We start from the raw sequence: 26431 nt of genomic DNA, 5'->3' as shown, positions 1-26431 counted from the left end.
ATGACTGAATGTCTAATCTTCAGATAAATTATACTTTGTAAAAAATGGTCCACCATTCAAAAAACTAAATTACAGACACAATACTTTCAACTAAAAAGGTATTGTTAAATGAAGCCTACTTCTCTTCATATCTCTCCCTTCCCCAAACCTGAGACCGTAAGTGACTTTAAAAATAGTGCTCCATGGGTGAATATTCTGATAGGATGATAATGAGTATAATAATGAGAGTGGTTTTTTTCTCTGCTTATCCATTTCCACAGCAACATGCACTCACGGAAAGCTTTGTTGTTATTGTGGCTATGACTTTAAAAAACAACAGGGAGGCAGGCATGTACAGGCAGGGATAGTCCTTCCACAGAGGATGCACAGGAAGCTGGAGGGAAGGAGCTTCTTCCACAGAACCTGCCCTGTTAGATCTTTGGGGGTGCCAGTTGTCTGGCACCCTGATTTTTCCAGCTTGCATGAGAAATCATCCTGAGATGACTGAAGGATGGAGGCCACCCATCTTGAGGTGGCAGCTCACCAGGCTGAGCCCTTCTGGCTCAGCACTTGGTAGGAGCATCTAGAGCTTTGTCTAATCTCCACCCTCCCCAAGGCAGCCAGTGGTAGAGACTTGGAAGAGGAGTGTCTCAGAGAAAGGTTATGGCGGTGCCCTTTAAGACCAGAAGAGGCTAGGATAGGGGAGCTGGGGTACAGTTAGAGGCAGAGAAACACACGAGACTCCTTTCAACCCCTACAAGCCAAGAGCAGCCAAGCATGGTTTGCTCTTAGCTCCTGACAGCAGGGGCTCAAAAGCCTGCTGAGAACGGCTTGGGTGGGACCACCCCTGCAGGCCCTTGGGAAGTAATACGTGGCTCAGGGTTATCTGCCCACCTTTACCCTCCCCCAGCCCCAGGCTGTTGAGAGTGAGTGACCCACAGCAGGTGGGAGGTGTTCCCATCCTCCTACTTCATATGCCCACACAGCTCCCTATTCCCTCACCTTCACCAGGCCATGCCCATGCTGAGCAGGGAGGATGCAGACAGGAACTAGCCCATCCTCCTAAGGAATCTGCAGACCAGTGGGAGGCACAAGCTATACTTTCATTGTCAAAGAATGGATGGTGTCTTTCTGACCCCCACCTCCAAAAAGCAAAGCTGCGCACATAGCCCAGAGGACCCTTCTTGAATTGATGTGGTAAAAGCAATATTGCTGTATTTCAGAAAAGTCTTGGATCCCATCAACATCACAACTACCAGCTTATTTGTAATTAGCTTGACTTTGTCACGGTTGGCAGGGAAATGACTGATTTGAGAAGTGAAATCAGAAACACAGGAGGGCAGGAATATCAAACAGGCTCTGTCCTGAGGCTCGTTCTATCTAACGTCTTTGTTGGTGATCTGAGATCATGGAATCAAGATTAATCCAATCTGCAAGTGGGACTAAATCAGACATGGTTCCTCTAAGGCGCTAGAGAATTGGAAAACAATTTGAAGAGACCTTTACAAAATTAGAATGAAGGAAACATGCAGAAAGAAGGCAGCATTTCGTATAAGGTGGGATGTAAGAGACAAAACAAAAATAACTCAACAAGAGGACTAGGAAAAGACAAATTAGGTGTAAAGATGACAGAAAAAGATCTGATAGACATTGTTTACCACAAGCCAAATAAAAAAAACCAAACCACGCCCATTGCTGTGGAGTCGATTCTGACTCATATGAGATGACAAGCCAAATCCTGGGGTTTCAATTCCCTAAGGTCCTATTCAGCTCTGGGCTCTGAAGTTAGAGCCCAAATCCCACTTGACCAATGAGCATGTTGGAAAGAATATCTGGAGGACCCCCTTCCAACAAGCTCCCCAGACCCAGGCTGGGGCTTGGGGTAAGGCTTTTTCTCTGGGTCTCAGTTTCCACAGCAGTGATATGAGAAATCTGGGCTAGACAGGAGGCTGGGTGGGGGGTGAGGTGCAGGGCAAATCAGCAAAGCCTGGGGAGGTACCCAAACATGTTCGGGATGACAAGCACCCACCCCTGTGTTCAGATCTGTCAAAGGCCTGGGGACCCTCTCTGCTTCCTCTCCGTAGTAGGGCTGGCCCATATAAAGGTTTGTCTACAAATTTTGGTCAGAAATCCTTGGCCACACCCCAAGCCAGTTGGGAGAAAGAGGGCTGGGAACTCTCCAGCTCCATTTTTTCCCTTCCCAGACCAATTCGAGGCTCCCAGCTGGTGGGGACGGGTTCCTGGGTTCCCAGGGCGGGCCAACGGAGTGGTGACTCTAGGAACCCAGGATTTATACTCACATACATATATACTCACTCACACCCACATGTACACACGTTCTCATTCACATCCACACAGACACACACGGCCTGAGCAGAGCCGTGACTTGACAGCCGAGGGACTGCGCGGCGCGGGGTTAATTGAATGCACATTGATTCTGCCGCCCGCCCACCAGCTCCGGCCGGGCCTCGCTTTGTGTTGGGGCTGGGGGTCGTCCCTCCTTCCCTGAGCGAGGAAGAGGGGTCGTTTTCGGAGACGGGCTCTTCTCGGGGCCACTGTGGACCCAGGGCGCCCTGCTCGAGAAGACCAGGGAGAGCGCCCCCGGGGCGCAGAGCGCAGAGCCCGGCGCGGACACCCGCTGCCCCGGCGGCGCGGCTCCCGGAGCGGACGCGAGACTGGCAGCCGCAGGCTAGAACTTCGCCTCCGCCGGCCCAGAAAACCCCAAAAAGCCGGCCAAGTCGCTTTGGGCAGGAGTGAGGACAGCGACAAAAATGGGAGAGCTAAAAGGGGTGAGAATGACAAGACAGGTTTTCTGAAAAACTTTGGTCCGGACGTTAAAACAGAGCGGAGCCAAGCCCAGTGCGCTAGGCAGGGACAGTCAAGATCTACCTGGCGAGGGCGGTGGCAGGAGGCAGCTAGAGCGAGCTCGGAGAGAGGCACAGAGAGGAACAGGCGGTGGTGGTGTGCTGAAGACCAAAAGATGAGCCAGTGTCCCAGAATTTTGGAACTGGGAAGGGACTTTAGAAATCTAATAGCTTACTGAAATGGGAACCAGGGAGGGCATAGGGGTAAGCCTGACAGTGTCTGGGTCATGCCCAGGCTCTTCCCATGAGCCTCAGTGGGTAAGGGTGGGGTTAGGAGTATTCCCTATTCAAGCCAGGCACCTCTGTGGGGTCATGTCTCCAGGACACCACCTCCCCCCCAGCTGTCTGCCCTGCAACACCAACACCCACTCAAGTCTGAACAAAGGGTGCCCCTTCTTGGTGGATGAGGGGGCAGGACCCTATACTTTATAAATGCCTGGACCCTACTCCCCTTCAAAAGACAGGCAGGCACTGCTCCCTCCCATTTCCACAAAGATAAACTGAGGCCCAGCAGTGTTAAGAGAGGGAGGAAATTTGAACCCAGAGTAAGTCCCGTGTGCAGGTTCTAGCTCCATGAGGGGCTCTGTAGTCCTACCACAGTACTAAGCGTATTGTCTGCACATGAGGTTTTTGTACAAGTAGGGTTTGCAGATGAATTCTAGCTTGTCACAAGCCTCCTTGGTTTCTCCCCCACAAAATCCTAGAGGGTCTTTGGGGATAGAAGCCCAGGTGGGAAGGAGCTAGGTTGGGAGGGAACATGGAGAGGTGCTACAGGACAGGGTACATGCCCCAGAAATTATCGGCCCCCAAAACCAAGGGTCTGAAGGCCAGGGAAGGGAGCAAGAACCAGGCCCTTCATTAGAAGTCAGGTTGCTGGAGAGGGTCCAGGTCTGCTTGCTGGATCTCTGAGGGTAATGGCCCCCATTTCTGGTTCCTACCCCAGGAGATCCAATGCCCACTCTGCTCCAGAAGCTCCCAGCCACAAAACTGCCACACTTTCCAAGAATAAGGACCCCTGACATGTGCTTGGGTTAGGCGCCCTTCCAGCAGCCACAGCCTGGCCCTCCTTGTTACCAAGCAGCCTGCAGTCCAAGCCATTGCTTGGTGGGGACCCACTGCAGACACCTCCCCCAGGTAAAGGGGCAGATCTCCCAGACTCCTTAGCTGGCAGCCTGGAGGGGGTGGGGTGCGGAACTCCATGAAGCCTTAGGCCGCTTTGCCCTTTGGGCTATGGCTACGGCCAGGCAAGGGACAAAACAAGGACAATCAGCTGCCTTGGCTCCTCCAGGCTGATTACAGCTCTTCCCCACCACCCCCTCTCTCCCCACAGGACCCCTGGGGAGAAGGAGCCTTCTCAAGCCACACCAGTGCCTCTCCTGTGATTTGTTCTGAATTTTCAAACAAAGAGTAATTATGACAGATGTGGAGCAATCAGCATCAGTATGCGGGAAACAAGAAAGGGAAAGGGAGCTGAAGGGGCCCCTGGGGGGGAGGGGAGCTAGTCTTTCCTCCTCAGAAAGCAGCAACTCCCACCGCAACCTCCAGCAGCCCCAGCCCCCTCCCAAGGTCCCTTCCTCCCTGGAACCTGTACCCGTCTCTGCCCCTGCCACAGGCAGAGCAAGACTTCTCTACAGGGAGTGGCCCCACCCAACTGGCCCTCGAGATTCTCCTGGGGCCTCCAGCCGCAGCTGGGAGGGGGCCCTTGTTGCCCTGACTGATGCACCCAGAAGTGGCTCCCAACTGGGCCAGAGTGCTCAGCTATTCTGTTCACAACTCGCTCCCCCTCTCCCACACCCTGCGTGTCCCCAGGAGCCTGGCTCTAGTTCAATGTTCTCAAGTGACTTTAGCCTTCTCAACACCTGAGGAGACTCAGGCCAGGGAGCTTTGGAGTCAAGAAGACCTGGGCTCAAATCCCTGCTTTTCTACTTACTCTGTACCCTTAACCCAAAAAACTCACTGCCGTCCTTAGGAAGTTAATTAACCATCTGGACTTCCATTTGCTTATCTGTAAAACTGGACTAGTAATACCTATGCAGGAGGCATTGGTGATTCAGTGGTAGAATTCTCACCTTCCATGTGGGAGACCCAGGTTCGATTCCCAGCCAATGTATCTCACGTGCAGCCACCACCTGTTTGTCAGTGAAGGCTTGCATGTTGCTATGATGCTGAACAGGTTTCAGCAGTTTCTGGATTACAACGGACTACAAAGAAAGGCCTGGTCATCTACTTTCAAAAACCAGCCAGTGAAAATCCTGTGGATCACAGTGATCCAATCTGCAACAGTTCATGGGGATGGCACAGGACCAGGCCATGTTTAGTTCCGTTATGCATGGAGTTACTCTGGGGGTGGGGAAGGGACAGAGGATTAAAGGGGGCTGGCTAACAACAATAATACCTACATTATGGGAATTAACTAAATTGACACACATAAAGGGCTTGGGACAGTGCATATTACTGTGGCTGGTATTACTATGGCTACATATTACTATGGCTACATCTCCAACCATTAGTCAGTCCACCACAAGGCCCAGCACACAGGTGGCCCTCAAACCACTTAGCTCAGCATCCAGTGTGCTGAATGTGGAAACTCAAAGGCCCTCCATAGTAATGGATGTCAGGAGCCCACGCCTGAGGTTTGCTGGTTAACAAGCCCAGATCCAGAACTACAACCACAGACAAAACCTGGGGCAGGCAGGACAAAAGAAAGACAAACGTGCCTGCCAGTCTGCCCTTAGTTGGGCAGGGGAAATAAAAGATCACTCTTTTTTAACCAGAGGGCAGTGTGGCACCCAGGAAGGCCAGATGCTTCCCCAGGTGGGGTGTTCAGAGGTGTGATGCACCTGAGAGGCTCCATTACCTGCCCCGGGTGGAGGAACAGCCATGTCCTTGGGCAGGTTACCCTCTGAGGGCCTCAGTTTTCAAATCTGTAAAATGAGAAGGGTGGACCTGATGAACTCCGAGCTTTCTCCCGCAGCTCTGGATGCCTGTGATCCTCCCCAGGAGCTGGGAGCTCCAAGGTCCTAGGTGGGCTGGGAATTTAGGATTCTTTTGCTGCAGCCTGTACCAGCAAATCTAGTGAAAGGGCCAGGACTTGGTTCTCTCTCACGGTGGTCTGTCCCCTCCTCTCCATTTAGGTGGTCTGTTCTCCATCTGCCCACCCCAGGTCCCTGAAGCCTCTAGCTGGTGCCTCCCCACCACATTCCAGTGGCCTTGGGGGCAGCAGCCAGACCAGAAAGTCCAGTTCTTGCCCATTATCACTGCTTGCATCTGCACTGCAACCCAACACCAGCATTCCAGACAGCAGCCCTGGGCTGCCCCCACCACCCACCGTGGTCAGTGTCCTGGCTCACAGGCAGGCCCCAACCGGGGTCCAGTGTTCTCAGATTCCTCTCCAAAGGAAGAAGGTCTAGGAAGGTCTGCCCCCAGGGAGGCCCTGGCTTGCTAGAGAGGCCCTCACCTCCTTCCTCTGGGGCCCTCTTTGGACCTCACCCTCTCAGGCTCTCCTCATCCTCCCTGCTTTCTGCAGATGACTGGGCTTACCTACTTCTGCTCCTGAAACAAGGGGATCTCCCTTGCCGCACAGCAGAACCTGGTGGCCAGGAGATTCCCACAACTGGAAAAGGAAGTAGGAGGAAGGACAGAATGAGCAAGAGAGAAAGAGGAGAGTGAGAAAGGAAGAAGATAGGGAAGTACTGGAGAGACTAGGACTGTCGCTGTTGTTAGGTGCCATCGAGTCGATTTTCGACTCATAGTGACCTCATGTGATGGAACAGAACTACCTCATAGGGTTTCCTAGGCTGTAATCTTTACAGAAGCGAATCACCAGGTCTTTCTCCTGCAGAGCTGCTGGGTGGGTTTGAACTGCCAAACTTTGAGTTAGCAGGGAACGCTTAACCAATGTAGCACCAGGGCTCCTGAAACTAGGACTGAACAAAGAACCCACTGCTGTTGAGTCGATTCCAACTCATAGCAAAACTAAGACTAAGACAAAGACCTTAAACGTGGTCTCATAGGAAGGCAGAGGTGGGGGGCAGTGGAGGGGTGTCAAAGACCAAGAAGCATTGGGCAATCCAGAGTAGAAGAGATGGAGGAAGGTTCATGGGAGGAGCTGAGACATTAGCCCTCTGCATCGAGTTTACCTCCCTTTGCCTGAATCAGGTGAGCCACACCCCGGCCCTACCAGTTCACCTGGATGAAGGGCCCACCCCCACCTCCTTCATCTCCCTGTGGTCTGGGGTCCCCCTGGGTGCTCTTCTGCTTGCCTCTTATTTGGGTCTTTGTTCAACTCCTGCCTTCCCAACTTCACTGAGGGTCCTAATATCACCCCCTCTGGGAGCCACTGGGACTGCTCCAGCATAAAGAGCTTACTCTGTCTAGCTCTCCCCCGACATTTGAGGGCATAACAGGTTAACCAAGTTGGGGGTAGAGGGAGCAAAGCACAGAAAGCAAGGTGAATTTTTTCAGGGGGATGGAGCAGCACAAGATAGCAGGGCTGGGTTGCAGCCAGAGTCAAGCCTTGTGAAGGAAGTTTTCATTTTAAGAGTAAGAAAACTGTGGCCAGAGATACTATGGCCACGTTCACATGCCCAAAATGTAAGCCCCACCCTCCACCCAGTGACCAGCTGGCCGATCAGGATCGATCCCTTGCAGGACCCAATAAAATTATCTATGGCTGCTTTGCTCTGTACTAGTTCAGTCCACTGTAGCCCTCTAGCCTGGCCACACTGCCCAAAGAGGGGGGCTCCCACAGGAAGGCCCTTCCATGAGAGGTGGCCCTGGATCCTGGGCCCATGTACATACATCTTTTACATATAAGCACACACTTGTATGCTCAGCTGCCTACACAGGTCCATGGGGACACACACACACGCACACCCATACATACACACAATACACACACACATACACACACACACACTCTACCACGGTGGGAGGATACATTCCTTGTTTGCAACAAGGCTACAGCCAGAAAATCTCAGGTGGGGGGCATGGGTTAGTTAAACAAGGCCAACATTTTTGGTAGAATCGCAGTCCAGTTCAGACAAAGACAGCAGTGAGCTGTTGTGTTTTCCATCCTGGGTGCCCTTCTGTTTCATTCTACTTTTATTAAAGGCTGTGTAGAACAGCCTTCAAGTGCTGTGGAAAAGTCTCTCTCTCAATCATGCTTGTGCACGCACACACACACACACACACACACACACATACACACACACACCAGCCTGCAGGGTCTCCTGAGAGGAGAGGGAAAGGCAATACAAGAAGGCCAGGAGTGAAAAAGTCCTTTCTCCCTGGGGGTGGGGAGAGGACAGAGGGCGAAGGGGGGCTGGAGGCCTGTTTCATTTGCAGGCTGCAAATGCCTCTCCTATTCACCGGCCCACATTCCCAGCCAAGACGCCAGGCCACGGACAATGCCGGGAACAGGAACAGAGAAGATTTGCACATTGTGTTCAAGGGGCCAGCTGGCTGCCTGCGACAGTGGAGCCAAGGTGTGGGAACCAGAAGCGATCGACTTCCACACTCAAGTTGTGGGGGTGGGGGTGAAGGGCGGCCCTGCACACAGAGGGTAAGGGGGGCCTCCCCCTACAGTTGAGGCCACTGGGCCAGGGACACAGGCCTTATCCAGCCAGGGAGTAAGGTCCAGGGCAGGAGACCCTGAGACCCAGGCATGGGCGGCGGGGGTCTCTGATTCACACCCCATCTGGTGGGGAGGAGAGACTCAGTTCCTTGAGGGATAGCAAGTAGCACTAGCCACCCATGATGCTGTCGTGTGTGTTATAGTCCCCCGCTGATCTTCACTGCTCACAAGCTTCTGTTCCTCTGAGGTACGCTATCAACTATGAGACAGGGAGAGAGCGAGCAACCTAAGGAGTGCGATAGACAAGCAGAGATGGAAACAGAAGAGAGACAGGGAGCTTTGTGCCCAGGAGGCCACATGTTCATTTAGTTTTTATCGAGCTCCACATGCAGGGGCATGTGAGAAATACGAAAGAAAGAGAAGCCCTTTAGGAGCTCGAGGTCCAGTTGGGGAGACAGATGGAATATCCAGCCACAAAACAGTTACTTAACAACGCAAGTAACCATCGCTGGGAAGACGGTTCAGCCTGAAGGCCACAGACCACAAACACTATTCATGTTGGGAAGGGGAAGAAGAAATTACCTAAGCTAAATGGTCTTTGGAGAGAGATGGGCTAAGGGAAGGCAGGGGCAAGAAGAGACTGGGAAAAGGCCCAGCAAAGGCAGGCATGTCCTGAGGACTGGCTGGCCAGCAGAGAATGCTCCTGGAGGGGAACATAGAGCCTTAATATGCGAAAGAAGAAATGAACCTGGGTCTAACCACCCAATTTTACAATGAGGAAAGCAAAGCCCAGAGAGGGTAAGGGACTTGCTCAAAGTCATCCAGGACTCCTGGTGTTCAGACAAAGCCCTTTCCATCAGAGCTCACAGCTTCTCAAGAGTCTCAGAAGGGGTTGGTTTGTGGGTGCTGTGACTGGCAGGTATAAGGGTCTGGATGTCACCTCTTTGCACCCAACCACTGGGCTATGGCATATGGACAGGTGAGCTCCCAGGCATGGGGGAAGCATAGGCACGGTTGCCTTCTCATTGCACTAGTGACATGTCAGCTGAGGTACCCGCTTTCTACCTTAATGGCAGGGGAGGGAGGAGCATGAGGAAAGGCAGATGTGTGTGCTTGAGGGACACGCAGGGAGACTTCCTCAGGGTCACCTCAGCTGAGCTCCTTCAGGGAGGAGAGGAAAGCTTGGGCTCCCCACACCAGGCCTGAGGACACAACCTGACAAAGGCCTCCAAGGTTACCAGCCACAACTCACTGCCCTGCACAGAAACCTCCCAGGGTCCCTAAATACACCGAGCCCCCCAGTGAGTTGTGTTCCCCCATAGCAGCTCCACCCAGGGTTTCCCTGACCCCTACCCAGACCTGGTCCCACAGAGCTCTGCCCTGAGCCTCCTCCAGATCCACACGGCCATGGATCTTGCTGCTGAGAAGGGATATCAGAAGGGATACTGCCCTCTCTCAGACAGGTTGGGATAATTCAGACTTTAGAAGTAGATAACTGAGGCCCTGAGAAGACAGGTGACATACTGAGATGGACAGCCCAGGGGACTAGAATCGACTTCCTCCTGTCTCCCCACACCCTGCTGCCTTTTTCTAGGAGCCTAGAGTCACCATGGGCCTTCTTGGGAGTCATGTTGTTGTGTGCCAGTGAGTCAATTTTCCACTCACAGTGACCCCGTGTGATGGAACAGAACTGACGCGTGGGGTTTCCTAGGCTGTAATCTTTTTGGCAGCAGATCACCGGAGGAGCCACTGGGTGGGTTTGAACTGCCACACTTTCAGTTAGCAGCCCAGCACTAACCATCGCACCACCAGGGCTCCTTCCTGGGCTCAGAGCTTAACCTTTCTCGTTTTTAGGGAATGTATATATATAATACAGCATTTTCCGATTCAACATTTTTCACGTGCACAATTCAGTGACACCAGTTACGTCACTCATGTTGTGGATGGAACACTTTTTTTTTTCTTTCTTTCTTTATTGTGCTTTAGGTGAAAGTTTACAAATCAAGTCAGTCTCTCAGACGAAAAGTTATACACACCTTGCCAGGTACTCCTAGCTGCTCTCGCCCTAATGAGACAGCACACTCCTCTTCTCCACCCTGTATTCCCCATGTCCATTCAACCAGCTCCTGTCCCCCTCTGCATTCTCATCTCGCCACCAGACGAGAGTTGCCCACATAGTCTCATGTGTCTGCTTGAGCCAAGAAGCTCACTCCTCACCAGTATCATTGTCTATCTTATAGTCCAGTCCAATCCCTGTCTGAAGAGTTGGCATCGGGAATGGTTCCCATCTTGGGCTAACAAAGGGTCTAGGGACCATGACCATCAGGGTCCCTCCAGTCTCAGTCAGACCATTAAGCCTGGTCTTTTTACGAGAATTTGAGACCTGCATCACACTGTTCTCCTGCTTGGATGGAAGACTTTTTATGTGCCCCACACCATGCTAAGCTTTACACACATTATCACAGGCAATCCTCACATTTCTCCTCTATAAGTATTATTTCCTCCATCTTAAAGATGAGGAAACTGAGGCTCAGTAACTTGCCCAAGGTCCCAGAGCTAGTGGGTGGTGGAGCCAGGACCCAAGTCCACCAAGCCCAGGTCTGTTTGCCATCAAGCCCACACTCAGGACCACTGTTGGGTCCTCCCAGTCAGGATGGCCTCAGGCTGGGGGTGGAGGGCAATCCTGGCTCTTTTTGAACCCAGCCAGAATTGAGACAGGCTGGACAACATCCTAAATTAGTAGCTAACACCTAGCACCAAAAATAACAGGTAAGGAGCTCTCCTAGGGGCCACGCCCTGTGCCACATGCTTTATACAGCCTTGCTGAATCCTCCAACAGCCCTGATAGGTTGATAGGATTATTATGGCCACTTGTTCAGATGAGGGCACGGAAGCTCAGGAGGTCGGAGGGTTAAGTATTCATGCCAAGGGCACATGATCAGTGAGTGGCAGAGCAGGGGTTCAAATCCATGTAATCTGGCCCTGAAGTCCGTGTTCAATGAATTTCACTATGATGCCCACAGCCCCCAAACCAGAGTTGATGCCATGGGAGTGGTCTCTGCTCCAGCACTTTGTCACTCAGAGTCTGGCCTGCGGACCGTCAGCATCAACCTCACCTGTGCATTAGGTAGATGTGCACAATCCCGGGCCTTGGTCTAGGTCTATGGATTTTGAAAGTCTGAATTTTATCAAGCTCCCTAGGTGGTTTGCCGGCAATGAAAATTTGAGACACCCCGCTCTCGAGCATATGGTTCTTCACTCTGGTTCTCCAAGGGACCTGAGACCAAGAACCAAGGCCAGGAAGTGAGGAGCAGTAACTGAGGCTATAGAGAACCAGGAGCAGGGAGCCAGACCCTGAGGACAGAAGGGGAGCTGGGTGTGGGGTCCCCAAATCCTCCCCCTTTGTAGTTATCCAGCCACACAGACCTCAAAAGGTGTGAGTCAATGCATGTGTTCCCACTGGGGCAGGTGACCCGTGTGCCCACCCCAGAGCCCCTCCAGAGGGGTGGCAGAGGGTCTCACAGGCCAGTCTAGCTGTAGCCTGAGCCCTGAGGCTTGGGAGAATCCCTGTTTTCCGAGGAAGGAGTTAAAACAGAACAAAGTGTACTCTTGCTCCAATAATTCCACTCCCTGATATATTTCCCTAGAGTCCTCCCTAAATGAATCCCAGTGAGGGAGGAAGCTAGGGGTGGGGAGCAGATCTGGTGTTTGCTTTAGCTGGTGATTAACCTCCACAGCAGCCAAGATCCCATTTAAAAGGGGTGTCAGCGAAACCACCTTTCAGGACAGAATAAAGTACTGGGTCCCTATAACTGACTGCCTGCTATGTGCGAGGCCATCCTACAAAAAAAAAAAAAATGCACATTTCACACATGAGGAAGCTGGGCCCCTGAGAGGTTAACTGGTCCAGGATCTCATCATTAACAAATGACTCAATTTTCAGCACCAAACTCCGTGCAAGTGGAACCTCGCAAGGTGGAGAACGCAGAAGTCCCAGTTAGGACTGTTAGGACTCTGAGCCGCCCCATCTTAAAAGGAAGATACTTGAACCTGAGACCCCAAAGAATCAGCCTGTGGTTTAGCCCTGATCAGGCCATCCTTTCTGGATGGCATCTGAGTCCACTGGGATGGGAGGGGAGACATTCCCAGACATGAGCCTCTGGGAGCTCAAGGGCCGCAGCAGACCCTCCACCCCTGGGGCCTCATCTGCCTCACTGGGTTAGTCCACTGGGTGGGTTGTGTGCTGTGGGGGTGCTTGTGGAGCAGGCAGGGAGGCAGGTGCTCCAGAGGGCTCCTCACACCTTTTCAGAAAGCCACCTCCTGTGTCACACGACAGCTGCAGTGCCGGCAGGCACACGGGCAGGGAATTATTACTGAAGGAGGAAACCCAGGCAGCAAATCGGCTTTGGAGGTTTCTAGGGGCATCAGCCGTGAAGCGAGAAAAGGGGCTCCAGTCGCACGGTTGCTTGGCATCCAAGCATTTCCCCAGGGGCACACACCCTGGTGGAGGGGAGAGGCCATGTCCTGGGAGGCAAAACCCCCAGCTGTCCCCAGGACGCCAAAGGATTAACCAGGCTGACCCCACCCACCAGCCCCTCCCCCAGCTGGAGCCCACAGCTCAATTTCTGATACTATTAGGCCTTTGAGGAAACCAAACATCTCGAAGGCATTATCATTTATAGAAAAGCACCTTTAGAATTAGCTATATATAGGTATCTGGGCACTGGGTGGTGGGTAGGCATCTGGGGGGTTATCTCCCAGGATTCTAGGCTGGCCATGTGGAGGCCTCAGCAGGGACCATGTATTGCTCACAGGCCAGGCGGGGCATGGGGAGCTTCTCCCTAACAATCGCGCTTCTCCCATCCGCAAATCTTCCTCGGGTGCCCACCCTTCGTCTACGCTTCTCTTCCTCACACCCAGCCATCTGCTCTGAGGCTGCCCCAGCCTTCCACTACAGCACCAGGAGGGCTGGAGAGTGAGGGGTGGCTGAGCCAGAAGTGATCTGGTCTCAAAGTCCAGGGCTGCCTCCCAGTGAGCTTCATATGGAGCCTGGATCAGCCTTCCTTAGAAAAAATGGGCATCTTAAACCCATCGAGAGGGCTCCTGCCTCAGAACCATTCATCACTCACCAGCCCTTCATAGCAACAGTGCAAACACCCTCAGAGCCAGGAAGAAGCTCATCTGTGATCAGGCAGCGAAGGGGCAGAATGCCACAGGAGTTAAGCAGGCCAGTGGAGCTCACGCCGCCCAGACTGCAGTCCTGGCTCCTCTGCTTGCCAGAATGTCATTGGATCCTCCTAATCTCACTTTTCTCATCTGTAAAGGGGGGATGGAGGAGCCCTGGTCGTGCAACAGTTTAGCACTCGGCTGCTAATCAAAAGGTTTGCGGTTCAAATCCACCCAGTAGCTCCTCCAGAGAAAGACCTCGCGATCTGCTTCCATAAAGATAAAAAAAAAAAAAATCAAACCCACTGCTGTTGAGTCGATTCCAAGTCATAGCAACCCTATAGGACAGAGTAGAACTGCTCTATAGGGTTTCCGAGGACCAGCTGGTGGATTTGAACTGCTGACCTTTCCGTTCGAAGGCAAGCTCTAACCACTGTCCTACCGGGGCTCCCCATAAAGATTGCAGCCTAGAAAACTCTATGGGGCAGTTCTACCCTGTCACATGGGGTCACTAGGAGTCAAAAATCAACTCGACAGCAGCCAACAAGAAAACCACCTACCTTCTAGGTCAGTGTGATGACTAAATGAGATAATTCATGACAGGTACTTACGCAAGGTGCCCAGCAGGCAGCAAATGCTTAACAAGTGTTAGCTAGAATTATTACCAACAGAGCAGTGCCACAACAGCCTCTTTAAGTGCCGCCCCCAGAAGCACAGAGATATGGGCCAGAGGACACTTTCTACTTGTTAAAACTTCTGACCTTTCTCAAGAGCAGTGGTTCTCAACCATGCCCCTCCACCCTGTCTAGCCTGCCACCTCCTCAAGGCACACACATAATTTTGATTGATGCAGCACACACTCATAAGCATGCACAGATTTAAAAATAAATAGATAGCAGCAGCAACAACAGACTTTTTTCAGGACAGGGAAGTAAAGCACAGTTGCCATTTTCATCCCCATAACCACTGGCGGTCCCTGAGTGCAAGCAAAGCGGTAGTTTACAGCGGAGACACCTGGCCCGGCCTTTCCTCTCCCATTCAAAACAACACACCAGCATGAAGGGGAGTGGGAGCCATGCCACCATTAAGATGAACCCAAAATTATCCTACTATATTTTTTAAAGTAAATTGTTGACAAGCTACAGAGCTTCATTGTTGTTGATGCTGTCACTGGTATATATTAAAAAAAAAAAGTTGCTAATTGAGTTGATTTCAACTCATGGCAAACCTAGGTGTGTCAGAGTAGCACTTGCTCCATAGGGTTTTCAATATCTGATTTTTTGGAAGTAGACCAGGCCTTTCTTCCAAGGCACCTCTGGGCAAACTTAAACCTCCAACCTTCCAGTTAGCAGCCAGACACATTAACTGTTTGCATCACCCAGGGACTCCGTTACTGGTATAATGAGGGCTTCTCTCATCCAAGGGTTAGGTTTGAAAGTCAATACATAAAGTAAAAATTACATGTGGCCAAAATTGCCCTTCAAAAATGTCTTAAATAATCCACAAAATATGATGATCGTTAATCTTTAAACACGAGAATCACACTCAACGGGCTAGGATGCTCGTGATGTGACAGGTGTACAGAAACCAAGACACATAGATCCAGAGTTGGGGAAAGCCTGCTGTCAGGCTCTCAGCTCTCTTTCTCTGTCCCTTCCCCCCCCACCCCGAGTATTCAGCTACATTCTTGTTGAGTCACATTCCAATCAGTTAAATAAGCAGATAGTATAATTCGACCACCACAGATCACAGCTATGCACCTCTCTATGGACTTGTGCTTGAGAAATTAATCCTCCAGAAAGCTGCATAAGATGGACTCCCCCTCCTGTCCCCCCATCCCTAGGGATCCCCCCAACCCTGGATCACCAGTCTGACTTCCATGCAGGGAAAACAAGGGGTGTCCACTTACTTGCAGCCTGGATGCGAGCCCTCCGGCTGATCACCAGCCCAAAGCGGTTCTGAGCCACACACTCGTAGTCACCCTCATCTGAAGGGCTGCCTCCCCGATCCAGCTGGAAGTGGTGGATCATCAAGGACCCATTGGCCAGCACGGTGGAGTGGGTGCTCTCTGGCAGCTCCACCCCATTCTTCCTCCAGGTGATTTGCACTGGAGGGGTCCCCTCTACCCTGCAGCCCAGCACCACAGGCTGCCCGGGGACTACAACATCATCGCTTGGATCCTCAGCAAATGCCAGCTCAGCAGAGTGGCCAAGACCTGGATGGGAACAGGGGAGATGGGAGGAAAAGGAAATGTCAGTGTGAAATGAGTAGACAGGAAGAATTCCCTCACAGGGGTTCCAAGTTCCCTAGATCAATGTACCCCATTCCCAGCTTTCTGTTATGTTAAAAAAAAAAAAAAAGTTGCCATCAAGTCAACTGTAACCCCACATGTGTCAAAGTAGAACCGTGCTCCACAGAGCTTTCAATGGTTGATTTTTTGGCAGTAGGTTGCCAGGTCTTTCTTCCAAGGAGCCTCTGGGTAGACTCAAACCTCCCACCTTTTGATTAGCAGCCGAGCAGCACGTTAGCTGTTTACACCACCCAGGGACTCCAAATGTAAACAGGGAGTCCTATGATACGTACAGCTTCATGTATGACAAAGTGCCAGCCCACGCAGTATTTCATTTAATCATCAGCACATCTCAGAGAGATGGGTATTATCTTTACCATTCCCTCTTTTACAAATAAGGAAACCAGGGCCCCGAGATGGTAAGTCACTTGCCCAGGGTCTCAAAGTTAGTAGTTGCAAAGCTGGGAGCCCAGGCAGGGTAAGACTGACTCAAACACAGCTGCTGCCACTCTTGCGATCACTCACCTTAGGCACTCAAGTCTCACAGACTTTCAAGGCCTCAGATAAAGTGCCACTCAACTTGCCCTGGCTTCCATTCCTCAGAAACAACAGCTGCTTGTCTCATGGGGTTGTTGAACGTAGTCAACAGACTCACAACCAAAACCCACTGCCATCAAGTCGAACCTACTCAGTGGTGCCGAGGAGAGAGTCTTGGAGATCTGCTTCTGTAAAGACTCCAGACCAAACCCATTGCTGTTGAGGTGATTCGGACACATAGCGACCCTACAGGACAGGGCAGAACTGCCTGCACAGGGTTTCCAAGGCTGTAAATCTTTAGAGAAGCAGACTGCCACATCTTTCTCCCACAGAGTGCCCGCTGGGTTCAAGCCGCTGACCTTTTGGTTAGCAGCCGAGCGCTGCATCACTGCACCACCAGGGCTCTTTAACAGATCCTCAAAGGCACTATGAAAAGTTAAAAGTTCTAAACAAATATAAAGTGAAATAGTAATGAATCATTACTTGTTTTTTTTGCTGGCAAGGTCGTCTGAGCCCTGACCACCTCCCGCCCCATGCCTGGCAGGAGCAGAGTGCGAGGGCCCAGGACCCAAGGCGGTGCAGGCCAGACTTCAGGCCCGCTGCCCCTTCCCCGGAGCCTCTGGATGTTGGTCCTTTTGCCTTTGTCATAGAGAGAGGAGAGGTACCAAATGCCAACTCAGAGTTCCCAAAACTCAGGAAGAAGGAGGTTCCTAGAACCTTACTCCCAGCCACCTGTCTCTCCTGCGGAAGAAATGAGCTGGAAGAGGAAGTGGAGGGAAAGAGAGCAGCCAGCAAGAGGGAAGAGGGTGATCAGGGAATCAGGAGGGGAAGCCTGACAGAAGGGACAAGCACTCCAGTCCCACGCAGGATGCCAGGTCACCAACTTCTTCAGCAAGTAATGTACCAGACCAGTTGCAACTTCACTCCTGGAGGAATGAGCCCACCTGCCTGAAGGGGCAGCAGCAGACCCCTGCCCACACTGAAGGCAAACTAGCGATCCTGGGGTGTGGGACCCTCTCCAACAGACCAGCGCCCTCCGGTGGCTGGGAGAGAGGGGGAAGTGGACCGGGAGAAAGAAGAAGGGGGGCGGGGTTATGGGCGTTCGCTTGCCCAATGTGGTTGAAAGAGGGGGTGTACTTTAAGTAAATAAAACAAAACTTCAGGGATTCTATATATTTCTTCAGGGAGATGCAAATTTTAAGACACTGGAGGCTGGTGGGTTCGAATCGCTTGACCATTGTTCTACCAGGGCTCCTAACTGAGGACCAGACCCTTTAAAATCCCTACATATTCCCCCCACGTCCTGTGTTTCAGCCTCGTTTGCCTCCAACCCAACCATGGAATAGCTACTGGGGGATAAAGTTTCTGCTTAGTGCGAGCGCGCATCCTGCTTCTTGGGAAGGGAGAGGAGAGGGAATGTGGCCCGGGTGAGGCTCTGCTGAGAACTCGGGGTGCGAGGGGAGGAACTAGATTTGCACACACCGGCGCAGAATTTGGGCCCATTACAGCCACTGAGGTAACGGGGTAGCGAGTGGTGCCGGGGCTCCCGCAGCAAAGCCGGCCGGCCAGGTGAGCCCCGGGCAGGACGCACCGCGACCGCCCTCCGGGGCAGGGCGGGGCACTTGGGCATTCCCGCGGTCCCAGACCCTCGGTCGGCATCCTCTGCTAGCCGGCTGTCCCCGCGGTCGCCCCCTCCCCAAGCGCGGCCCGCTTGGAATCTTCCTCCTCCTCTTCCTCGGTTTCCCCAGCGCACTCTCAGTCCCAGCGCCAGCTCCAAATCCAGGACTGGCCCTCTCCGCCCAGCACAGCTGGTGCGGGTCTCCTGCCCCTTTCGGTCCCGACCTCCGCCCGGCCGCCCCTCTCCCGCCTCGGCCGCCTCGGCTACTCGGTGCCCACCCCGGGCTCCGCGCATCCGGGCTCGCCGCCCTGGGACGGGGCTCGGACATGGAGTCTCCCCCGACTCGGTTTCCCCTTAGCCCTGGCGCCCGCCCGGGGGCCCCCTAACCCCTGCTTCGCCGCGGTCCTTGCCCCTCAGTCCGGGCTCCGGGTCCGGTCCGGAGTCCTGGAGCCGCAGTCCTGGAGCCGCAGTCTACCGAGCCCCACCTCTCTCTGGGTTAGGGGTCTGTTCTCCACAGCACCCACCCCCGTCCCCGGCAGCCCGGCCTCAGTGCCCTGTCGCCCGGCTCCTCTTCCGGGCATGCACTCCCGCCCGGGGTCCGCCGCAGCTCCGCGCCGTTCTCCCAGGTCAGCCCCTAGCCCCCGCGGACTCCCTCCTCGCCCTGCCGGCTGGGTCCGCAGCCGCCGGACCGCGGGCGCTCTCTCTCACCATCGCTCGGCGCTGCCAGCAGTAGCAGCGGCAGCAGCAGCAGCAGCAGCAGGAGCCGGGACCAGCGCGGCGCGGGCAGGCGGCGCGGGGGCGCGGCGCTCTGCCCAGCCATGGGGCTCTCGGTCCGCTCCGCTCGGCGACGCGCTGCTCCGGGGCCTCTCGCGGCTCACAGCGTCCCGCGGGGCCGGCGCCGGGGCCAGGGCCGGGGCCGAGCCCCGGCGGCAGGGGGCTGAGACCGCATGCCTCCCTAGGAGCGCAGGGGGCGCAGGGGGAGCGCCGCTTGCGCCATCTTGCACCCACCCGGGCGATCTGTCAGCTTCGCCCGAGGTGCGCGCTCCGCACTTGCACCGCCTGCGGCCCGCCCCGCCCTCCTCCCTCCGCCCGCCGCCCCCCTTCCTTCCCCTCCCGGCCCCCTCCCCCAACCCCCTCTCCCCGGAGGCCCGGTCTGGGGAACAAAAGAGCCGGCGAGCGGCCGGACATTCCCGGCTGCGCGGCGGACGCGCCCCCTGCGCTTTGAACTGCGGCTGGAGCTGCCCGCGCAGTCCCGGACCTCAGCCCCGCACCCCGCCCACGTTGACCAGTCTCGGACTTGGGGGGCTGGGGAAGTGGGGAACGAGCGGACTGTGGAGTGCGTTCGGGCTGAGAAACACGCAAAGCTGCCAGATTTGCTCAGACCCACTCTTTTTGCTGCGCCTCCCTCCACCACGACCAAGCCTGTATTTTAGAGACAATTCCCTAAAAGCTGCACAAAGTTGTCAGGCTTTCCCTAGGTTTCTGGTCCTTCCACTCAAAGGCTGGGACGTTTAGCTGCAAGCCTGGCCTCGCTAGAGTGAGGAGTCCTGGCGCTTGGGTGGATGGGAGTGTGGCAAGAGGCAGCTTCCTCCGTGGCCTGAGACAACAGACCCACCAGGACTATGAGAGCGCTAAGGTAACCTGGGTTCCAACTCTGGTTGTTCTCACTGTCTACCCCATCCATCCCGGGCAGTCACTCTCTGTGCTCATCTGAAAGATGAAGGTAATTAAATCTCTCGCCCCTAGAGTCCTTTAAACAGACAGGCCAGGACAAATGACCTGGTAACTGGAAGAGCAGATTGAAAGTTAAAAATCCCAATAAAATTCTGTGCCACAAATCCCACTCAGTGTTTTATGTCAGAGAACATACAGACAACATAGGTCCCACATAAGAATGTTATAGAAGGCAAGTATGCCTCTTAGGAGTTACATGCCATATACATGAATCTTGGCAGCTTATTATTAAATGATCCTCTGTTGAGTCTAACACGATGGGCTAGCATCAAAATTATTGATCATCTACCAGGTTCTAGGAGCTGGAGATTTAAAGATGACAGTATCTGTCTCACTCAGCTTATTCTCTCCTCTGGGGTTGGACTGGGAAAACAGAAGAAGGACTAAATCTCTCTTTTGATCCCAGCTATGGAACCTTGGGACCAGGAGTGTTAACCCTATGTAAGGGGCCCTGGTGGTGCAAATCCTTGAATGCTCAGCTACGGTTGGCTTGAACCCACCCAGTGGGTCCTCAGGAGAAAAAACCTGGTGATCTGCTTTAGTAAAGATTACAGCCTAGGAAACTCTATGGGGGGCAGTTCTACTCTGTCACCCAGGGGTCACTATGAGTCAGTATCCACTCGAAGGCATCTAACAGTAACTACAAGACTAACTTTGTAGCTGAGTCCATAAAGTGCAGATCTCCAGAAATCAGACTGCCAATAGGTGGACAAGTTTACTAAGTTGGGGTTTGCACAGCCTTGAGACTCTACTCTGCAGTAGCAGTTGGGCATGAAGCTGAGAGGCAGGACTGCAGGCACATGAGCAGTGGGAGGCAATGGAGAAATTCAGGGCCAGGGAACACCAGCACACCGAGCCCCCAGTGGATTTATTTCATTGTGAGGAAGGGCAGGAATGGTGGGCCTCCATTGGCATCAGAAGGGAGAGGGAAGGGGGGTCCTCCCTGGGCTGAAAGCTTTGGGACTCCCTCCTGTAGGTCCTGAGTTCCCAACAACCCCTTCTTGGTTTGTCCTTCTGAGAGGTCAAACTGGTGTCCTGAATTGCTGTCATTTTAAATTCATTTTGACAAGTGTTTAATTCTTCTTTATCGCAGCCCGAGGTCTGAGAGTGGTATGCAAATAATGGCTATTCTGTCACATGCAAAATGTGCAGTATCTCCCTGTATGATCTGTCAATTAACTTGGGGCCTGGCCCACCAGCCACTTTGGGGGTGGTCCCAGGCTGGTTAGCCTCTGGCTCGCTGTTCACTCCAGGAGACAAGAGTGTTCCAGGCTCTGGAAAGATTCTATCAGAGCGCTGTCAGTCATGTTCCTGAAAAATGTGTGTGGTGTGTGAGCATGGACTTTCCTGTGTGAGTCTGTGTGAATCTTTGTTTGCGAAGGTGAGTGTGCCCATGTGGGGCTGCGAGCCTGTGGGCCAGCTCTCCGTGCACGTGAATATGCAGCCCTGAGCAGTTCTGGTGACCAGAGTTATCTAGCAGAATGGTTGGGGAGCCCAGATCTCTGGAGTTGTTCACTCTTCCTTTACAGCCAAGCAAGTTCAGGCAAATGTGATGGAAGCAGAGCTCCAGAGAACCCGAATGGGCTCCATCAAAGGATGCATCTTCCCTAAGCTTGTCTTTTCCTAAGCACCTGATGGGGAGGAAGATGCTTCAGCCCTTCCTCAATTCTGAAAATTCCAAAAGAGAATTCCTCATTTTTTGGAAAATAGTTTATTCATTCTTTATAGGGACAGGTACATGATCAATGCCTTGGCTTAACACTAAACAATATTCTATTTGTAAGGAGAAAAAAAAATGCTGGAGAAATAATTAAATAGGATGTCATGAACTAAATATAGACAAATAAACGAGCAGGTACCGATTACATTTGTCATGCATCAAGAAGACGAAGATTTTAAAATGAGACTTAAAAAAAAAATTAAGGCATCAATGAAGGTGACAAGGGGATTATTACCCTGTAAAAGGCCAACAGACTCTTTTCTAATAAGAATACTGGTACAAAGACACAATCCTAACACTTCCAAAATTACCCAGAGCCTAAATCATATAGAATGCTAGTGAGTAATGGCCACTTTCTTACCAAGTGTGAGTTATAGGCAGATACCAAATTTATTACTTATTTGCTTTTGAAAAACAATTTTCCACTCAACCTAATGGGTTATAAATTGTCTCATTTGCAGCTATTTAATTTAAACCAGAACCTCAGTGCCTGTTAAACAAGAGCATGAAAAATGACTATGTTGCATAACGCTAGGAGCCCTGGCGGCACAGTGGTTAAGCGCTAGGTTGCTAACCTAAAGGTCTGCAGTTTCGAACCCACCAGCCACTCTGTGGGAGAAAGATGTGGCAGTCTGCTTCCGTAAAGATTTACAGCCTTAAAACCCATGGGGCAGTTCTATCCTGTCCTATAGTGTCGCTATGAGTTGGAATTGCCTTGGCGGCAACGGGTTTTAGTGTAATGCTCAGATTCTACTGTTAAAACAGCCATTTAATTCAGGGCAGTTTTTTTTTTTTTTTCCCTCAAAAAAAAAAAAAAAAAAATCAAACCAGCAAAACAAAACGAGGCTTTTGACCTTCAGAGCAATGATGAAACATATACAGTGGGGTTAGCCACAGCAACGCTGAATGCTACAGAAATAGTACAAGTGATAATTCTGCCCTTAACGAGATACAAACCCAACGTTAATAACCTTTAGTGTTATCATAGGCTGGCTGAAGGAGGGGGAGAAGGAGGAAACGTAGGGGCGGATGTCAAATGTGAGTGACACCCGAGTGTAATAAACACAGATGCTTCTTTCAGGGTCTGAGAAGCTGCGACTCTGCTGAGAGACATTTCATCATTTGAAAAAAAAGTAGAAGAAGAAGAAAAGGAAAGAGAGACTGGTTATTTCCAATTTGGCCCAGAAGCCAGAGTTAACCCTTGAGGTGCTGACTAGTTTAAAACATGTGATTCCAGAGAACAGACCCCCATATTCTATGCTCCTGTGAGGGGGCTGATGTGAAAACCAGACAAATAGCATTGTTTTTGCCATGTAGGAAAGAGAAGTCAAGCTGTCCCTGTGTGGCAAGTCAACAGAAAATGACTTTGGGATTGAATGTAAAGAAAACAAAACCAAACAAAAGGAGTCAAACACCCTTGTCCTGTGCAAAGACCTCCCTTCCAGCACCCCAGGGTGGGATTATAGACAGTGAATGTGCCTGGTGCAGATTCATGAGATTCCTCTTACCCCCCACCCCAAATCAACTCTTGTTCAAGGCAGACAGAGTAGGAAGGGGCTGGGCTGTGGCTCCCCTAACCCCAGCTGCCCTTCTCTGCCTTTAGTGGGAAAAAAGGTTCCGAATCATCTCCATCCAGCAACCCCACCCCCCTGCAAAGAAGAGAGGGAATAATTTTATCCTGAGCCTCTGAGGGGAGGGGGGAATTACATTCCCCTTCCATTTCAAAAATCCCCTTCAGTGACTTGAAGGAGAACGCTCTTACCCCAATCCCAAAGTGAAAGATGCCAGGGAAGCTGGAAGGTTTTCTCCCCAGTGGCCCTGAGGCTCGGGGGCTGTATGGAAACAGCTGCCTGGGGAGCGGACGTGCAGACGCACTGAGAAAAGAAGGGACAGGAGGATGGATGTGGATGATGGGAAAGGTGTGGGCACAGGAATCACGCTATGGCCTTGAACAGACATGAGGTAGTCATGTTGTCAGGGAGGACAAAGATGCTGAATCCAGGCAGGAGAACCAATGACGCAGTCTGGGAGAGATGTGAGAGACAGAGAGATACAGCCAAGAGACAGACAGACAGAGGCAGAGAAGAACGGACAAAGGGAGATAGAAAGAGAAACAGGAGCGAGGAAAGGAAAGGAGAGCAACAAGGAGGCAGGGAATGGCATTGGAACTGGGAGAGCGAGTTGACTGGGAAACAGACCAGGCACAGCAGCAAAGGAGAAGGAAGGAAAGAGAGGGCAAAGGAGACGAGCAGGTTTTCAAAACCAGGCACTTCACACCTTACAAAATGAAACGCTGAGCTGCTCTGAGGGGAGCCAGGGTCGCCCCCTCAATCTGGGCAATAGGGGTGCGGGAGGCAATGCAGCTAAGATGCTGGGCATTGAGAGCCCGCGTGCGCTCAGCCCAGCTGGACAGGAAGATGGGCCAGGGTTGTCTTTGTAGACAGGGCACTGGAGACACTCTCAGAGTGTGTAATACAAGGCTGGTGATGCAGGTGGGGCTCACCGGGCTGGGGCTGACCACTCTGAGCATTGTCCAGACCTGGGGGATCGGCTAGGCAGTAGTGAGCACTGCTTGGGCCCGGGTTCCCCAGCTCACCAACCAGCACACATACATGTGCCCCACACATGTACACATCACAGGTGGCTGTGTCTCACATGTCTCTCACATATCACATATGTGTAGCAAAGAATACAGAAAGAATGAATAATCCATTTCTTCCTCTCCCCTCACCCTAGAAGGCTGCAGATAGCTCGCTGATGTTCAGTAGCTTCAGGGACACATGTGAAATCCATGGCCACTCATGCCATTGCCCGTGATTCCCACCAGCCTGCTCCAAACTGCACCCTCTAGGGGATCTAGGCCGAGGAGACTGGGACTCTAGGCAGAGCAGGGCTGGCTGCTAGGGGGCATGGGGACTTTGGCTGGCAGCTGTTCCCAGGGGCCTCCTCCAGAGTCTGACTGGGTGGGAGGTCTGGATAGGGGCAGGAAGCACTGGCTGCCTCTGGCAGGCAAGTAAGTCTGTCTGACCCAGTGGCTGCCTGTTCACACCCTTCCAGCTCCAGGTCGAGCCAGGCTGCCCCTTGCCGTAGATCCCCAACACCTGAGGTGAGGTTAGGAGCGTCCGAAGGCAGGGCAGCCTCAGGTTCCAAGTCTTGGAGATGGAGGTCAGGGTTCCCTTTGGATGCACTGAAGTCAGAGTGGACAATGACTTCAGCCTCCACCTGGTTTCCGCAGGCTGGGGGTGGCTTCTTCCTCTCGTTGCCCTGGTCAGAGCAGAAAACACTACGACAAACTGACCGTCACTGAGAGCAACCATCCCAACCCAGGTGAAATACAGATTCCCACAAACTGGCCTGCCTGCCACCCACTCGACCTTTGGAGGCTCTAGGAGTCTCTTGGCTAGGCTTCTGTCCTGTGGAAAATACCTTCCTGAGGTCTCCAGAGAACTCACTGCTTCTTCTTCACAAGTATGGGAACCCTTCCCTCCTTTCCTTCTCCTTCCCCCCAGGAGACAAAAAAGCCTAAACAATTTGCCTTTGAGTAGATTCTGACTCATGGCAACCCTGTAGGGTTTTCAACAGATGATTTTTTGAAACTAGATTGCCAGGCCTTTCTTCTGCCCACCCAGGGACTCCTTCCTCCCCCAGCACACTGACCTTTATGGCATCATACACCAGAGCCTGCAGTAACAGTGTCTGTCCGGTTCCAGCAGGGGGCAGCAGGGCTCGGGCCAGAGAGGGCATGGGGCCCTCCTGGGGAAGCTCACAGCCTGTCCAGGAGCCTGCCCAGCTTGGCCCAGCAGGCTGACCCCAGGAGATCTGTACAGGGCAAGAAGCGGGAGTATTGAGGGACAGGACCAGCCTTGGCTGGACTTGAGAAACAGGGAGGGAAGTGGATGGAGTGTGGGGAAAAAGGGGGCCCTGTGTGCTGGCCCCTGCTATTTCCCTCCCTGACAGGTTCTCTGCTAAATCCCTTCCCCAGGCTCTGGGGGAGGAGCACAGAACCAAGCTGAGTGTCAGTGGGGGAGGATTTGGAGGGAAAAGCCCTCCTGCAGAAAAGCCTGATACCAGATGCTCTGTCAAAGCCTGCAGGCTTCCAGGCAAGGCCAGGTCTCCTTCACCACAGAGGCACGGAGAGTGTGAGAGGGGAGAGGGTGAGAGGAGGACCCAGGGGTCTGAGAGGGTGGGTCAGAGTAGGGAGTGAGGTGCCACCATCCATGGCATAGAGGGCGCCTGCCCTGAGGGAGCCTGGCCTTACACTGGTCCTGGTCCCACCTGGCAACAGCCAAACTGACCAGTGTCTTTGCCCATGTCAGCGAAGGCTGAGACTTAGAGGCCTTCCCAGCTCCCAGGATGAAGAGAGAGCTGGCTTTTCCAGCCTCCTGAGTCACCTACGATCCATTGGGGGCCCTCCCCTCCGTGAGAACCAGGCTGACCTAGTCTGCCAGGGGATGGAGGCCCATCTGCTTCTTGCCCTGCCAACCCTTTCATGGAGAAGGGAGAAAACCCCTTCTCCTCGGCAGCTGGCCCAGAAGGACCGGGGGGCGGGGGGGTGGGGGAAGGGACGGGGGACGGACTGGGGCTTGGCTTCGCTCACAGGGGCACAAGCTGTGCTCTTGCGCCCCCTGGTGTCCTGTTCGGGAATGAGCCACAGTGCGGGCCTCTAACCTGGCAAGAGACTCATCCAGGCTCCGGCTCACCTTTCGCTTGGAGTGACCCCGACAGTCAGAAACGCCACCACCCATAAGGCTGTGCACTTCAGCCCTGTCCTCGATGTCTGAGGGCGGTGGGGACCAGTCCTGAGGAGGGGGGTGCACGAGGGACTCCAGTTCGTGGGGAGCTGGGGGGCTGGGGGGACCAAGCCGAGCTCGGGAGTACAGCGCCGGGTTCCCAGTGGTGGCGGTGGAGGACAAGCCTGGGAGGGCTTCCCTGAAAGGAAGGATGGGAG

At 53.0% G+C, this 26431-nt stretch overlaps 2 protein-coding genes across 2 annotated transcripts in view; both read right to left on the bottom strand.

The window, feature by feature from the left end:
• IGDCC3 (immunoglobulin superfamily DCC subclass member 3) overlaps positions 1-18849 on the bottom strand; it is a 40675-nt gene extending 21826 nt beyond the window's left edge. Inside the window, exons 1-2 of the mRNA XM_023558382.2 lie at positions 18738-18849; positions 15494-15799 (exon numbers count right to left, since the gene is read on the bottom strand). Coding sequence (XP_023414150.2) covers positions 15494-15799; positions 18738-18849 — 418 coding nt within the window. The remainder of the gene's footprint in view (positions 1-15493; positions 15800-18737) is intronic.
• Positions 18850-23818: 4969 nt separating this feature from the next.
• The window catches only part of IGDCC4 (immunoglobulin superfamily DCC subclass member 4), a 37732-nt gene continuing 35119 nt past the window's right edge, over positions 23819-26431 (bottom strand). Inside the window, exons 18-20 of the mRNA XM_064267390.1 lie at positions 26184-26412; positions 25141-25302; positions 23819-24747 (exon numbers count right to left, since the gene is read on the bottom strand). Coding sequence (XP_064123460.1) covers positions 24340-24747; positions 25141-25302; positions 26184-26412 — 799 coding nt within the window. The 3' untranslated portion in view covers positions 23819-24339. The remainder of the gene's footprint in view (positions 24748-25140; positions 25303-26183; positions 26413-26431) is intronic.

This window comes from Loxodonta africana, chromosome 13 (assembly GCF_030014295.1).
Source record: "Loxodonta africana isolate mLoxAfr1 chromosome 13, mLoxAfr1.hap2, whole genome shotgun sequence".
Taxonomy (NCBI): domain Eukaryota; kingdom Metazoa; phylum Chordata; class Mammalia; order Proboscidea; family Elephantidae; genus Loxodonta; species Loxodonta africana.
Note: the sequence above shows the minus strand (reverse complement) of the source record. Positions and strands in the feature narration are given on the sequence as shown.